Source organism: Clinocottus analis, unplaced genomic scaffold (assembly GCF_023055335.1).
Source record: "Clinocottus analis isolate CAN_PGR_092001 unplaced genomic scaffold, fCliAna1.0.p SCAF_16, whole genome shotgun sequence".
NCBI lineage: Eukaryota > Metazoa > Chordata > Actinopteri > Perciformes > Cottidae > Clinocottus > Clinocottus analis.
In genome coordinates, this window is record NW_027175887.1 from 9,383,432 (window position 1) to 9,400,624 (window position 17,193).

The 17,193-nt window shown below is 41.6% G+C and overlaps 3 protein-coding genes across 3 annotated transcripts; all 3 read left to right on the forward strand.

Moving 5' to 3' along the window:
• The first annotated feature begins 531 nt into the window (after window positions 1-531).
• Window positions 532-7,288, forward strand: notum1a (notum, palmitoleoyl-protein carboxylesterase a). Its single transcript, XM_068579046.1, has 11 exons — window positions 532-860; window positions 3,586-3,638; window positions 3,773-3,868; window positions 4,193-4,253; window positions 4,337-4,395; window positions 4,484-4,586; window positions 4,677-4,868; window positions 5,001-5,098; window positions 5,258-5,405; window positions 5,489-5,536; window positions 5,659-7,288. The coding sequence occupies exons 1-11, from the start codon at window positions 532-534 to the stop codon at window positions 5,960-5,962; spliced, it is 1,491 nt and encodes a 496-aa protein (XP_068435147.1). The 3' UTR covers window positions 5,963-7,288.
• Window positions 7,289-9,412: 2,124 nt separating this feature from the next.
• Window positions 9,413-11,956, forward strand: LOC137786906 (myeloid-associated differentiation marker-like protein 2). Its single transcript, XM_068579045.1, has one exon. It carries the CDS (start codon window positions 10,253-10,255, stop codon window positions 11,162-11,164), a length of 912 nt encoding a protein of 303 aa, XP_068435146.1. The 5' UTR covers window positions 9,413-10,252; the 3' UTR covers window positions 11,165-11,956.
• A 950-nt stretch (window positions 11,957-12,906) lies between these two features.
• pycr1a (pyrroline-5-carboxylate reductase 1a) lies at window positions 12,907-16,918 on the forward strand. The gene is made up of 8 exons (XM_068578858.1): window positions 12,907-12,985; window positions 13,321-13,392; window positions 13,490-13,560; window positions 13,715-13,894; window positions 14,987-15,208; window positions 15,328-15,420; window positions 15,776-15,939; window positions 16,253-16,918. The coding sequence occupies exons 2-8, from the start codon at window positions 13,326-13,328 to the stop codon at window positions 16,416-16,418; spliced, it is 963 nt and encodes a 320-aa protein (XP_068434959.1). The 5' UTR covers window positions 12,907-12,985; window positions 13,321-13,325; the 3' UTR covers window positions 16,419-16,918.
• The last annotated feature ends 275 nt before the right edge of the window (window positions 16,919-17,193 follow it).

A 17,193-nucleotide genomic window follows, 5' to 3' on the forward strand; every position in this document is an offset into this window, starting at 1 on the left:
TCCGAGGCCAATAAAAGCCGCCACTTCAAATAAAACATCGCGGATCAAAAGAACCAACGCATGGACATTTTTTTCCCTATATAAATTTAAAAAACGGGGGGGGGGGGGGGGGTAGTCTTCCACGCTTGATTATGCCCGAGTCCTGCCCCGCTCCTGCGATTGGCTGGACGGACACTCATGGGGGGAAAGTTTGAATAAAATACAAGAGCATGGCACCAGTGTTGTCGTTCAAGCTTGTGCGCTTGGTCCAGAAGGGCTGGAGTTGGGTTTAGTAGATGGACGGTTGTACTCGCACTCTTTGAGAGATTATAATACATCCAGAGAACTCAGCGGATGTCTGTGATTCATTCAAGTGGACATTTACTATAGTTGATATAATATTTAAACGTTTCTAGGAGCGGGTGCCACGAGGTGTGGCGTCTTTTAAACAACGCGTAATTGTCTCTCTTTCTCAGCCATACATCAGTAAAAGTTTGTGTTTCCCTGACGGGACGTTGCATTTGAAGAAAGACCATATTACAGCGGGAGAAGATGACATCGATCAGAATGCTTTCATCAGTGCTGGTGCTGGTGCTGATGCAGTCCGGAGCTCTTTGCGCACGGAGGTTTCGGGGTGGCCGCAACCCACAACCACGACGCTCACCACCTCCTCCCACATACCGGGCGGATCGGGGTGACACCACGGAGAGCTTCCCCCTGGATTTCACCGCCGTGGAGGAGAACATGGATAACTTCATGACACAAGTGAAGAACCTTGCGCAGTCCCTCTACCCGTGCTCTGCGCAGAAGCTCGACCACGACATGAAGCTGAGCCTTTTGGAGAACACGTCGGTCACCTGCAACGATGGAAGTCCTGCGGGGTATGTACCAACTGAGAACACACGTCTACAGCGTGATCTATCGTATGATTTGATTGTCAGGGTAAGCTGTGCAGCAGTGCGACCTGGAGTTGTATAGGAGCAACTGTTATGTCGCTTCAGCAGGGCGCCGCCCGTTCTGCGGGTCATCCAGCTACCCAAAGTAACCCGCATGTAGCTGGCCTGTGGACAGTGGTCGTGGGCTGGTTGAACAATGATTTTCCTCTATAAACGATACATATCCAAAATAAATGTGGAGCTAGCCTTAGGACAAAATAACGGGATGAGATAAACAGCTGCTTTGCGTCAGCGATGCGTGAAATTTGCAGATAGCCACATGGCCTACGCTTCATTTCCTTTGCTTCAAATGCAGGATTTGCTCTGCAGAAAGTTTAGATGTACGTTTTCAGACACCAGCCCATCACTCTCTGTGTGTGCATATGTCTCTCTGATGATGGCACCCATACGCACACTATTGCAGCTTATGGTTGAACAGTATGTGCTGTATACTTGGCTTCTGTAAAACGTGTATTTGCAATTAATGGCTCTTTGTAGAAGATATTCAAGTCTATGGTTCATGAGGTAAACAACAGTTTAGTCTATATGTTTGCCATGATATCCACTGTTACCATGTTGTAAAGCAGAAATCCATTTGGCAGCAAAAAAAAAAAAGCCTGAATGATTTAAAGCGATAAGCCATGGCACTAAAAGCACATTAATATCGGACAGATCCACTGCCTCTTATATTAATACACAAACAATCCTCAGTCATATGGACCCTTTTGAGTTCAATTTACAGGGTGTCAAGTTAAATACTGTCAGTTACACTCATTCATGTCCAAATAATACTGATAATTAAGGCAGGTGGGGATGAATCAAGTAAAGGTTAATTGGAAAAGGTGTTATTTTTTAAAATGATAGCTACACAGTCCAATGACAGTGTATTTCACTTGTGTCTCATATCATTCTGCATAAACTGTACCACAATGAAATAACAGTGTTTAAATCGTATGCCAATAATTGACGAGGAGGCAAAACTATTGAAAAGCACAACAATACTGTTGTGCATTCATTATTATATAAATGCTTTCCTGTCAATGCTGTCTGTTCCATATCAAGAGGCTTTGATGACGTATCTGTGCAGAAGAACTTATCTGGGACCAGTTCAGTGATGGGCAGACTTTTTAAATACAGATCTCTTTATGGATTTACCATCCTGTCTAATTCCTGTAAAACCCTGAAGTGCCTGGCGGGCAGAGCTGTCTGCTCGGGCGGTAAAGCTCTTAGCTCTTTAGAGATGCAAGGGACAGTTACTGGCAGATGGCCGTTTCATTCACTACAGTGGCTGTTGTCCGTTGAGATGCTAATCCACCGGCTACCAACAGTGTTTTCCACAGAGGAATTGTTACAGTAACAGATGAACAAGGATGCAACAAGTAAAATCATTCACAGGACGGGGAAGGTGGAAGTGTGTGATTCATCTTCTGGAAACACATGTTAGAGTGTGTTGACGCAGCGCCTTTCCCCTCTTGGCTTGCCAAGACTGCCTTCACTTTGTTGTTTGGAAGCAGTGAGTAGAGTGCACTGTCTTCAGACTAACATCACTGACGGTGCCTCGCATTAATAGTATAAGACATTCACTGTAGCCAAAGTGTGATTCAGAGTCTGAGCAAACAGCTCAGAGCTTCAGCCAAGTCTGTTTGTGAAGTTATTTTGGCAATCCCTTGAGTTTAGTCATCGGTACAGTCGGGTGGATACTGATTGAATTATATATATATATATATATATATATATATATATATATATATATATATACAAAAAGTAAATGGTTAAGCTCCTCAGTAGCGCATTTAAAAATCCTGTTGAAAAAGGATGGTGAAGCGTCAGACATGAGAACGTCCAGCAGAATGTGCATGCCCTCTTCTGGACTGACAACATACAGCACACATCTTATATTCTAGTCTGCATTAACCTCTGATTAAAATTTCAACATGGCACAAAAACATTCACCCAGGGTGCAGCATGGGCATTATTTTTGGACAGATATGGATCGTAAATAAAAAAGACAGACGTCAATTGAGTTATTTAATTTCACCTTCTCGCTTTATCATTACTGTGAGCTGGAGCCTCGATTGTACACATGACGTGTGTGTTGATGAAGGCCTTGATTTTATCCATGACGTGTGCTGATGAATGATGATCAGAGTGATGAGTCTATGATGGATTGCTACATTAAAACATGTGGAACACTATCAAACTACAAACAGGACAGGGGAAAGTTGATCTCCTGTTTTATCCTTATATCAGTTACCTAAGTGCAACCATAAACATAACCTCATTGTTCTCTCTTGTGTACTCTTTTGATTTATACTGGCAAAATTGAATGTATTGCTGTCAGGAATCACCAGCTTAACAAGACATCTTTGTTTGGCTTAAAGTGATGTCGTCCTATGTGTTTATATTTCACTTGGATACCGTCACTGATGGTAGAAACACTGAGCACATTATTTTTCAGTGTTTATCTCATGTTTCTGGGAAGAAGAAAAAAAGCGCACTGTATCACAATTGTGGAATGTGGTTTTTATCTATCTGTTGTTTAGATGTATTGTTATTCAGTCAGTGTAAAATAAACCTTAAGGGTATTTAGTATCACATTCTTATATATGTTCAAGCGTTATCGACACGTCTGCTACGATGTGTTGATTTGATGTTCTTTGGTCTCTCGTAGGTACTACCTGAAAGAATCTCGCGGCAGCCGGCGCTGGTTGATATTTTTAGAGGGTCAGTATCAATATATATCCTGTCATTATGTTTCTCTTTCACATGCTCAAATTGAGAATGATGAATCATTCTTGACAATGTGTGTGATACACTCTCTGTGTTTTCTTTTCTTTCTCTTGTGTATCTATGTCCAGGCGGCTGGTACTGCTTCAACAAGGAGAACTGTGACAACCGATATGAGACGATGAGGACACTGATGAGCTCATCCAAGTGGGCCCAAACTAAAACAGGTCAGCTTCAGCTATTTTGTGTACTTTATAAGCACCACTGTGACTCCACCTGTGGCCTGAAGCAAATCCTGACCCTGAAACATGATGAAAAGTAGCTAGATCCTAATGTCTCAGTAATTAAAAGGATCGGATGCATCTGTCACCCAGTCATAATGTAGCTGCGGTGCAGAGCTACCTGGCGCCCGCTGCTGTAGGAACTGAGACGCTTCCCTCTTTCATTGCAGTGTAATAACTGTAATCCACGTGGTAATGATGATGAGGAGGAAGAGGATGTGTCTGGGAGTGCCAGGATGGCTAATGATACATGTTGATCTGTCTCTGCAGGCACAGGGATCCTGTCTCCGCTGCCTGAGGAAAACCCTCACTGGTGGAATGCCAACATGGTGTAAGTTGACTAATGTGTGTGTGTTTGTTGAAGCTCCGTTTTTAATCACAGCTGGGAACTTAAACTGTATGTTGATGGTGCAGGTTCATCCCGTACTGCTCCAGCGATGTGTGGAGCGGCGCTACAGCCAAAACAGAGCAGAGTAAGACATTAGTGAATCATCCAAACTAACCCGATGTGTAAAATAAACAAATGATTCTACAGTTCTACTCTGTGTGTGTTACGTGTAGGTGGATATGCCTTCATGGGCTCACTGATCATTCAGGAGGTTGTGAAGGACCTGCTGAACAAAGGTCTGGAAGGCGCAAAAGTTCTCCTACTAGCAGGAAGCAGGTATGTTCATGTGTGAACATTTTGCTTGTGACATGTCATTCATGTCGTGTACAGGTGTTTGTTGAGAATATGTCATATTTATGCGTACAGTGCGGGCGGTACTGGGGTCCTTCTGAACGTGGACCATGTGGCAGAGCTGCTGGAGGGGCTGGGACACACTGGGATACAAGTGCGAGGCCTGTCTGATTCCGGCTGGTTCCTGGACAACAAGCAGTACCACAGCACAGACTGCCTGGACGCTGTCAGCTGTGCCCCCGTCGAGACCATCAAGAGAGGCATCAAGTATGGGAGACAGTGAATATTATCGTAAAAAAAAACAAGGATTTGTGAGATGGATTTATATTTGTACGGTGACGAGGTCATCAGCTTGCTAACCTTGACACTGTGTATCCTATATTTCCCCCGTCCCATCAGGTACTGGGGAGGAGTGGTACCACAGAGGTGCAGGCAAACCCATGAAGGAGAGGAGTGGAACTGTTTCTTTGGATATAGAGTCTTCCCATCAATAAAAAGTGAGTTTGGAGTCTCATTCTGTACCATTTAATACGCACCTGTACATTCAAGCCCAACATATCTGAGTGCTATTTTGGCACAGATGTTATATATACACAAAACTATATGTATATATGCATAATAATCTTACTTTAATCTTTGTCCATTCCCCCTTGCAGGCCCTGTGTTTGTTGTCCAGTGGCTGTTTGATGAGGCCCAGTTGACAGTGGACAACATCCAGCTGACAGGTCAGCCTGTGCAGGAAAGCCAGTGGCGCTACATCCAAAACTTGGGGATTGAGCTGAGGAACACACTCAAAGACGTCCCGTAAGGCCATGTTTCTTTTAGGAGGAGAATTTAAGTAGCATTATTGCATTGAATTCTAATTGGTTTTTGTTTTCTATTTGCAGGGCTATGTTTGCTCCAGCATGTCTATCACATGAAGTTATCACCAGAAAGTGAGTATGATGTCCTTTTCAATCCCCTGTCTTCTCCTTTCATCATTATCTGGGGACACTAAACTTTGTGTCCAAGACTCTCTACTTGTGAGCTGACAGCGCCCTCTTGTGTTGTGTTGTAGTTACTGGATCGACATCCAGGTTAAAGGCACCTCTTTGCCCCGAGCCCTGTACTGCTGGGACCGCAGCCTCAACGACAACAGGAACAACAAGGCTCCACCCAAAGGCTGCCCCGTACATCTGATTGACAGCTGCCCGTGGCCACACTGCAACCCCACTTGCCCCACCATCCGAAACCAGTTCACCGGACAAGAGATAGATGGCGTTCAGTTTCTCAAGCACATGGGCTTTGATGTGCAGAAGATGGCCCAGCAGCAGGGCATGGACCCCAGCAAGCTACTGGGCATGCTCAGCAGCGGAAGCTAAAGAGACACACATACAAACAGCATCTCCAAGCTAAACCCACAAAGGGCTGGCTGGTCTCTCTGGCCAGTCTACCATGGCTGATACCTCCAATTCCTCCTTCACAACTCATTCTACCTATAGTCATCTCCCCCCTGACCTCTTGGTTGCTTTAGTTTGAGCCTCAGGGCCTTTTATTTGTCCAATTTCTTCAAACCCTTTTCCTCACAACAGGTGACATGTACAGGGGCAACACGCCACCACGACAAGGCACAACTCTCTGCTACTCTCCATTTAAATTATCTTTTGCTCTGTAAAAGAAAAACATATCACAAATGTAATCCAGTTTTAAGGATGTTCATTGTTGTTTTATCATTTAATTATTTTTACCCTTCCATAGATTATATTTAGTCATTGTTTAAAAAAGAAAGAAAACACCACAATGACGTGAGGATACTATCTTTGTTCAGTAGTCACTAGAGTATATAAGGGTCTAATTTAAGATAACACAACTGTTTAATAGTCTCTCATCACACATAAACCTTCATCGAGTAACAGATAACAGATGAGGTGAGAAAGGCACTGGATCAGAAAGGAAGTTTTGCATTTACTTAAATAATTGCAAAAATAGTAGCGAGAGACAACTACTCATCTAACCAGTATGAATTGGATTAACATTAATGTTTTTTCCCCCAATTCATTATGTCTTATTGCTACAAATGTAAAAAAGACACTATCGCCAAAGATCAAGTAATAATGAGATTTAAAAGAAAAACTCATAAATTCAAGAAAAACAGACAAATATCAAATGTCATTCCAAGAAAGTAGCCAAAAAGAACAAAAGACAGAACAAAATATATGTTGTTGTTGTTGTGATCAATGTGGGTTAATTAAGAAAAAAGATTTAAGGTAACTTGAACGTGATAGTGTTGAAATCTAAGCACCATGTTTTCAGTCTGGACAGCTGTGAAGATGCCACAAAGGCCGGTTTGAAGTGGAAAAAGTGGACCGAGAAACACTTTACAGATCAATCATATACAGTGCCATGACATCTAGTCTGTACGTCTTTCTCAAGAGGACTGTTCAAACGCAGACATAGGCACACATGCATGCTAGGTCAGTAGCTCAGCAATCCTCAGATCAATACAATCAACATTTAAAGGGAGACAAATTAAGTGTATTGTATATTTTTTGAGTATTTGTATAGGTTCTTTCAAGTGTTCACTATTGTAACTCCCTTCCTATATTTCATAATAGAGATCACGTTTTAATATAATGACAATGTTGTATGTAATGATGTCTTTATAAATGATGTTTTTAAAGGACCTCTATTTCGCATCACACCAGAGAAGGAACCGTATTATTACTACTTGTAATTTTATTCTGTAACATATTTTTTAACAGAAAAAAAAACTCAAGCTACATTGGTAATTTACATATTTATTTTGTTATGTAAATCATATTTATAAGTGATATTTTCACAGAGAAGTGATTCTTTGTAAATTGTAAATACATTGCTGTTTTTCTCCTTGTGTTGATTTCATGTCTTTGTATCAGACCGAAAAGAAAAGACACATTACATATACTACGAGGTAAATATTGCTGTGCAGTCTTGTTGTTATTAATTGTTTGTAATATTATTGATATTATTTGTATTATTACAGAGTAGTAGTAGTAGTAGTAGTAGTAGTAGTAGTAGTAGTAGTAGTAGTAGTAGTAGTAGTAGGAGGAGGAGTAGGAGTAGTAGGAGTAGTAGGAGTAGCAGTATTTGCTCAATTCTCATTCACATTTTACACTCACCACACAACAACCTTTAGCAGGAGGTAAGGTCAACAGCTCCCTCTGGCTCCAACATAGTCTGTCACCATTTTGACGTATCTGATAGAAGATATGAGGCTTAGTGTACACAATCTGTCAGTTAAAGGTTTTTCCAACACCTTATATTTTTGCAGCTTTTGTTGAATCTCAAGAACTATGGTAAATCTCCTAAAATGAGTAAGTAACAAGTAGGTAATGTGAAAGTGAGACATGCTGATATCTTTATTTGATTAAAAATTACCCTTAACTAATAGGAAATTACCTGAATATCAAACTGTATAAAACCAGTTTACAATACGTCTTCTAACATTATAATACATGTCAATGCAAGGCACTGGCCTAACCACCAGGAGCGCTTGGTTTCAGTTTCCTACTAGAGGATGGTTTAATATGTGGTCAGGAGGAGCCAGTAACTCTGAGATTAATGCTCGCCCCGCTCTACCTGCTGAGCCACAGCCATCTTTACACATCAATTACGTCACGTTCCTAGTTTGAGCCACGTCGATGTGCCGAACGCAGTGCTAAAATTCAGAGAGAAACAAGGGGTCCGTTGACTGGATACAGGGGATTTGCAGCCTATAACAGACAGATTACATGTTCGACATTTTGCTAAAATTACTGCTGAAATTGGTTATAGCCATAAGGGAAACACACATAGAACAAACTACAACAGGTGAAATATGATTATGATTTCAAACCTATTGGATAAAGTATCCCAATGTCTGTAACAGTAAGCTTCTTTGGAGTCTCAGAACTGGCCAACAGGAATATTGCAGCTGTTTTGGGTGATTACTCTCAGCTATTAAAAGTGTGTAAGGGTTGTCGATAGATTGTAGTGTCAATATTACTGGTGTTTCCCTTGTAAAAGCGTCAGGTTTAGTGAGCAAATATGACATGCTGTTCTATATGAGAGAGATAGTTTGCTGTAGAATTCATATATTTCAGGAAATCCATCAGCTCTAAACCGCTCCATACCACCATATTATCATCAATGTATCATTTCTTCAAAGCGATCATGCAATAATGTGTTTTGGAGCGAGTAATAAATGAATTCCTGAGCATAGGAAGCATAATTAGCATAATTATCTCTAAGCATAGGAGGAGACATACTGCCCAATGGGGGCTTTTAGAGGTTGGGCAAGACATAAAAAAGGTAATATAGGACAAAGAAAAAGTAGGAACTATTTGGCTGAAGTATACTAGACTTAACATGCTGTAACATAATAAATATGTTCACCTGACACACTGTAGATCAAACATGCCAGCATACTAATACCTCAGGTTAAAGTATTTTAAGTAACTACTAATTTATTCCCACTTCTCTTACATGCATCACTCAAATCTGCAATCACATAATCATAATCATCCTTCTGGACCTGTATGTAATTTCTGCTTCTAATGGGAGTCTAAGCCTTGCTCCCTGTCATTACACCAGTATAAATGCCAGTTTCTTACTGAGGGTGCTCTGACTCAGCCTCTCTGGGTTCTCCCTCGAAATACGACTCCCATACTGCCTGCCACATGTAGCCTCCCACCCCTCTGTGGAATATAGACCCCCTATTTATAGAGCTGGCGAGGCCTGTGTCCTGGGCTCGGCACAAACTTTCATTTAACCAACCACCTCTTGCAGTCCACTGAGTGCACACACACAGGAGAGAGAGGGTGTGTGTTTGTGAGAGCAAGAAAGAGTGGGAGACCCAATCCAAGAGGCAGAAGGAGACTGAGACAGCAGGACAAAGAGCAAGAGACAGTTTGAGTGATTTTGACGATCAGTTCAGGGCCGACAGTGAAGAAATTACAGAAACCGAATCACTGAGTAATGGAACTTGACTGACAGGACAACAAACTAGTCCACCTGTTCGGCACTGGGGGCTATTGTTGGAAGATTGATCACTGGATATGACTTTTAGAGGACCTTACTCCACTTTGGACCTTTGATACACTGGACAACTCGGTGATTGAAGAGTGCAAGTAAGGGAAACCAAGATTTATGAGGACGTACACTTCAGCTTTAAGTAAAACCAGGATCCAGAACTTCATCTTGAAAACATTTTAAAACTATAAAGAAGGACTGATACCAGTGTTATGTGATTTACTGGAATTATATTCTGTGTTCATAGTGTATAGACTTGTGCAGTCACGTAGAGATATTACTTTAGAAACACACAAACAAAACGTACACAATGTATCTTACTTCAAGCTCTAATTAAATACCCTTTACTAAAACAAGCTACTCTCGTAACTTCTCCATAGCAGTGTACAAATGTGACTTCATTTTACGCCGCCTACTGTAATTACAAAGCAAGCTCAGGAAAGAATTACAGACATTTGTAATTAAGGACCATCTATAAAAAGGCAACCAAGGAAAGGGTGAGGTCTGGGAAGAAGAAAAAAAAGAAGAAAAAAAAGAGTCCGCCACAAGGACACTAAGACCGAGAACAGGACGCTAAGAGTCTCCTCAAGAAAAGCAGCTGCCTCTGAGAGACAACGCACACCATGGATTCTCATGGCGGACACTACCTCAACAAAGAAGCTGTGCTGTCACCTTTAGGTGCATCCCGAATATGCCAGCTGCTACTTGGTTGCACCATAATGGCCCTTGTGTCCCACGGCGCAGACTACAGCGCCAACTATGGAACCTTCTGCATGTTCGTCTGGTGCTTCTGCTTTGCCGTCACACTGGTTGTGTTCACCTTGGACATCACGCGGCTCCACGCGTGTATGCCCATTTCCTGGGATAACTTCACCGTGGCATTTGCCATGCTGGCAACCCTCATGTACATCACTGCCTCTGTGGTCTACCCGGTTTACTTCCTCCAAACAGAGTGCCTTGATGAGGACTGTGAAGCCCAAATCTACCGCATTGTTGTCACCGTCTGCTCCAGTGTCTGCTGCTTCCCCTATGGTGCCGAGGTGTTCCTAACTCGAGCCAAGCCAGGGGCTGTGGTGGGTTACATGGCCACTGTGTCCGGGCTGCTCAAGGTGGTCCAGGGTTTTGTGGCCTGCATTATTTTTGGAGCCCTGGCCAATGACAGCGAGTACACCCTCTACATTGCCACCCAGTACTGCGTGGTGGTTTACAGCCTGTGCTTCACTATCACGGTCGTAGTTGTCGTACTGACTGTTTCTGGTCGGACATCTGCCCTGCGGTTCCCCTTTGATCGGTTTGTGATCGTCTACACCTTCTTCGCTGTGATCCTCTACCTCAGCACTGCACTGGTCTGGCCCATATTCAGCTTCGACAAAAAGTACGGCAACACTACTCGTCCTGAGGACTGCCCCCGCGGAGAATGTGCCTGGGACAGTAAGCTAGTGGTGGCAGTGTTCACCATCGTCAACATGATCCTATATTTTGTGGACCTTGTTTACTCCCAGAGGATTCGCTTTGTCTCCAGCTCTGCTGTCTAAACCCCTCCTCCTCTGAAGACTGTTTAGATTAAAAGACAAACAAAACACTTTGAGTCCACATCATGCGCTCCACAGTCAGGTCTCTCTGAAGGAATAATTCCCTTGGATTCATAGATGGTGTCGTATCTGTGTGCGGTATTTTATTATCAGTATTTTTTATAGAATTTTGCCTGTAGGCAACAAAACTGAAAGTATTCCCCCCTTTTTTCTTAGCCTAAAAGGCTTTTACCCAGTTTTGCTGTGACCTACCAGGGAGAGACTGCCACGTGCGCCGGTGGGCTGATCTCAGCATCTTTGTCCACAGAGGACCCTGGGAGGTATGGCCACCTCAGAGGCAAATACGCTCCACAAACCTCGGGTGGTGGCATACAGGACGGACCTATGGGATTGTGGAATAATGTTTGAAATATGAGAACAGTGTTATGTCAGTCAGAGTACAGAGGCTGAACAATTTATTTATGTATTAATATATGCATTCAAATGTATGTAAAAAGTAAAAATTATGATTTTTTTTCATGAATGGCAAGTCTACAGTATGCACTGAACTTTGCTTTTGGTTTCGGCTTTCTACACATTTTTGTATTCTTTCCTCCACAGATGTAATGCCAAAGATTGAAGTTCATTAGGTTTTTTCCTGTCTTCCACTGAATGTTAAATGTGTCTTATACATGAATTTATTTCAACAACAGTATAATTGTATTGTATTTAGGATAAGCACAATCATGTAGTGGTCGTCGTGGCCATCAATCATGTAGTCGTTTGCTATATTTCTGATGTGTTCCATGGATAATAAAAATGGAATCAAATAACACGTTTAACTGGTCTTTTTGATTTCTGTACACTTTTCATGAAGTAACATCCAGTCAAATTGAAAGGCAAATCGTAACTCTCAACTTCCAGAACACAGAAGACTCCTCTATCACAAAGACATCATAAATCTCATTTGTATATTGGCAAAGGTTCAAATAAAAAATTAAATTGGTGGTTATGTTGATTAAAGTACATGTGATTTATAGGCTGATTAAATCAAATGAATGTGATACTTCAATATGTGCACTAGAGTCAATTATAAATCTGTTAAATGACATGTACTCTACAGTGTTAGAAAACAGTTTCCCGAGAGGCATTTTTGTTGGTTGCACGCTTCCACACCAAACTGGTGAACAATTTAGCAAGTAAAAGTAGACTTATTTATCATCGTCAATCACATTCCTTTTGCTTCATACCTACTCAATGTAAATGTTCTTTCTAATATGTTTCATGATGACCCTGGTGAAGGACACGACCCAAAAGGCGTTGGTTTCTAATCTACAAGTGTTGCAGGAGTTCTTCATGCACCTTGAAAGTGAATCCCTGCTTTACTTCTTCAAGTGTCTTTGATTGACATAAATGCAAAAAAAACAAAAACGACATGACATGTTGCTCAATACAGGCGTTGAAGATAACAAACAACAACATGTATAACTTACTCATAACTGGGTTACAGGTCACGGGGTCACTCTCTACCATAACCTACAAGGTATCCAGGTAGAAAAGCAACTTCCTGGCACTCGCCAACTTTTCTGCGTCACAATCTGACGCAACAGGTTTTTAGAACCCGCCTCGAGGATCTTGTCAACCCCGCTGTGATTGGTCGAACGTGTGACGCGTTTCCCAAAACATTTACGCTCATTGGCTCGCTCGCTTGTCAGTTACTTTTCTCGCAACAGGTACAGTAGTGCGCGCGACAGTCTGCCCACGTAGGCAGTCGTCGTAACCGCAGGTGTTTGTGTGAGGAAGCCGATGCTGTATCGGTCGACTGTGGCCTCCTTTAGTTTATTCGTAAGTCTTTCCTTTGCGAATGTATTTACTGTACAACAATATGGCCGCTGCCGCCGTGTGTTTAAAAATGTCGTATAGCTTCGTTTATTAACCAGAAAGTAAAATTGTGTTTACCAACAACTGGCGTTACACAGCACAACATATCCATACGAGTGGACGCAAGCTGCACGCGATTTGAAGTAAACCATCTGTCTTTGTTGCGATGCCGTGGATTCAACCCTGCTAACGTTAATGTTTTCCACCCTCTACACACACACACACACACACACACACACACACACACACACACACACACACACACACACACACACACACACACACACACACACACACAGGTAGAATGAGTGTGGGCTTCATAGGAGCAGGCCAGCTGGCCCACGCTCTTGTGAGAGGCTTTGCAGCATCAGGTGAGTTTTTAAATTGTATTATTCCGATTTGTGCTGTGGATCTGTTGATTGCAATCAGACACTGACATTATTTCTCGACGTGTTGTCCCCCTTCAAGGCGTAATTGCCACCCACAGAATCACAGCCAGTTCCCCAGACACAGATCTCCCCACAGTACAGGGATTGCGGGTAGGTAGAGAGTTAGGGATCAGTACTGACCTCAGTGACTTTGTTTAATTCTGAATATTAATTGTAGGTTTCCAAACGTTCCTTTGCGTGCAGGTTGGGAATTCCTGTGAATACTTATTTTAGACAAATTACAAAATTATTGTCATTTGTGCAGAAATTGGGAGTCAATTTCACCACCAGCAACAAAGAGACGGTGAGCCAAAGTGATGTTCTCTTTCTGGCCGTGAAGCCCCACATCATCCCCTTTGTGCTGGATGAGATTGGACCAGACATCGAAAATCGTCACCTCATTGTGTCCTGTGCTGCAGGTGTCACCATCAGCTCTATAGAGAAGGCAAGTCATATTGTTATTGTAAATAACGGAACTAGACAATATTGACAAAATCATATATACATTTTTTTCACTCAATACTTTATCATTACACTCCGATATGAAATAGTGCATGTATATATTTAACTGAGATGCATATGAATATTGTGGTTTGTATGCTCATTTACAAAAGTTTGCATAACTCCCAAAACATGTTCACTGAACCTCGCAGCTTTAAACGATTTGTAAATTGTTTATAACATTATTATTATTATTATTATTATTATTATTATTATTATTATTATTATCAATCATGTCTTTACATACCTCTGTGCTCAACACGATGGCCACTGTTCGTAAAATTCTGGCTTTACTGTAGGGATGCACTGACACTGATAGCAGGCCGATACTGACTGAAATAGCTGGACTGTAGGAAATTGTCCTGGGGATGCAAGTGTCAAGGTCAGCAGGGTCCCAGGCTTTATTGATGAGCCCGACTGCAGTTGAAAAGAAAAAAATGGGGTTCCTTTAAAACATTTTTACACTTTATTTATACTTCTTTTGTTTAACTTTTATTTGTTACCAAGTTGTTGGTGTGCAATTTAGTATTTTAATAATAATAACATTTTGGTCAAATTTAGACCCATGTATGTATTCGTTATGTTTTGTTTTGAAAAGGTAGGAAAGCAACATCTAGGTCAAACCTAATGATCTCAATCTATTCAACTTATTTATCAAACACTGTTATTGGATTGGTACTTGTTATTGGCGCAGAAAAATGGTATCTGGACTAAAAAAGGTGCAACCCTATTTTTGAGTTATTTTCACACAAGGCTCTCACTATATTTCAGCACTCACATTCTGCTGAACACTTGCATGTTCTAACATGTCATTGGCTGCCTACTTGAACTTGAAACATTCATTCAATTCCAAGATATGTTGTCTTAAGTAAATGTATGTTACACATCAACTATTTTATCTACCAGTGTATAAACTTTGATTCACATTGGTTTCATTCAAATTAAAAGCCATCAACCATCCTCTCAGTCCCATCACAACCCCCCCCCCCTTAATTTGAGGACAATTCCGTCAATGCATTGCTCCATTCCCCTGCAGAAGCTGCAGCAGTATCGCCCTGATCCAAAGGTGATGCGGTGCATGACAAACACTCCGGTGGTGGTGCGTGAGGGCGCCACTGTGTACGCTACAGGCACCCATGCACAAGTGGAGGATGGAAGGCTCCTGGAGCAGCTGATGAGCAGTGTGGGATACTGCACTGAGGTGGAAGAGGACCTGATTGATGCTGTAACCGGCCTCAGTGGCAGTGGTCCCGCTTACGTGAGTCATTAAAAAAATGTTGATTGTGCTTTACCATTTTTCCTTCGCTGTAGCAACTGTGAAAAAAATTGTCTTGTGTCTTTTTTTTCTTCCTCACAAAAATGATTGTGGCCTTTCAGGCGTTTACTGCTGTCGATGCTCTTGCTGATGGTGGAGTGAAAATGGGCCTGCCAAGGAGGCTGGCTATACATCTGGGAGCCCAAGCCCTGCTGGTATTACCTTTATTTTTTGTTTAAATACATGTATGTGTTGCATGTCTGTTCCTCTTGGTTCAGGGAGCTTTGATTATGTTTTTTAAGCTTTGGTGTGATAGATTCATATGAAAATGAGTCAATCTTCACTCACTCTGACACAATTTAATTCCCATGTTACCCGGTATATTGTTTATCCTCAATGTGAAACATATCAATCCAGACACAATTTGTGTTAGCTGCATAGTTTGTTAGCAGCTTGGTTTGTTCTGGGCACAGTCAAAATCTACAGAATCCTAAAAAAAATGATGAAAGTTGGATATGACAGCAATACTGTGTCAGTCTCATGTGGATCTTCCTTTGTGTTTCTTTAAAGGGGGCTGCTAAAATGTTGTTAGACTCAGAGCAACACCCTGGGCAGCTTAAGGACAACGTGTGTTCGCCAGGGGGCGCCACCATCCACGCCCTGCATGTCATGGAGAGTGGTGGCTTCCGAAGCCTCCTCATCAATGCTGTAGAAGCCTCATGTGTTAGGACTACGTAAGTTGATAAGAAGACTGTGAGACAAACAAACTAACAAATCATTTTTGCTGTCACAGGGATACACAAGAAATGCTTTCAAGTTAATTGTCATATTCAAATAGCCATGTGTTGTATTTCTTTTGAAGTTTATAATTCTGACAGTAGATGGGGCTATATGCAAATAATGTTGCAATGAGAGCTGTTTCCTTCTCATGTTACTAGTTACGATCAGATTAAATATGCATATTTAGCATATTATAAAATATGCTAAATATGTATGTTTCATACTATGTAGTACATGTCTCTTGTGTTTCTGCACTTCCCTAAAAAGGGAACTTCAGTTTTTGGCCGACCAAGAGAAAATCTCGCCAGCCGCCATCAAGAAGACGACTCTGGACAAAGTGTTGCAGCAGCCAGGAGTGACTGCAGGGCCTGTCGGAGTCCGATCTCAGGGGATTAGTATGTTCAGCAGTAACCCCAGGACCAAGAAGAAGTGATTTTTTTTTTTTTGTCAACGCACAAATATTTTAATGTCTGTCATAACGGCAAGGATACAATACATGCTGTGAATAAACCACTACTGGCTGATGACTGTTGGAAGAGAATCTAACCGAGTGGATTACGTAGAAGAATAAAAAAGACCCTGCTAGGTTGAGAATCATGAATGCATGAGCCATATTTCCTTTTTGTAATGCAATGACTGTCTTTTGTCAGGCGAGACTAGAATAATAATTTGAATCTCTTTCTATATCTTACTTCAATCAGTCCTTTCTGATGGTAGTTGGCAAAGTACTATCCAAACTAAATGGTAATGCAACTGAGTGGTATGCAGCAACGCAATGAGCTCTGTGCCATGATTTTCTGGAAGTAGTGTTACTGTTCAACTTGCATTTATGCAATTTCGAAATTATGTTAACCTTCCTTACAGAATGTGCTAAATGGTATATTTTATGATGCAATGAAAGTGAAGATATTTTCAAAACATGTTAAAAATAAATATTTTCTGGATGTGATTCATGTGTGTGCGTTGATTGACGGCAGTACCGATTAGCAGTCACCTAACTGTTATTACCAGCTACAAAGTAACAATAGGTGATATATGTTTTGGTTAAGATTTGTTTTTTTCTTGCGAGGAAAGAAGATCCTTCATGAATGAAGGCACGTGACCAAACACGATGACGTCTGGCTCCGATACAAGAGAAAGGAATCAACAAGGAGAGCACGAGCTGGCATTTGGAAGCGCTGTCGCTTCTGTCAGTGAAACCGAAAATT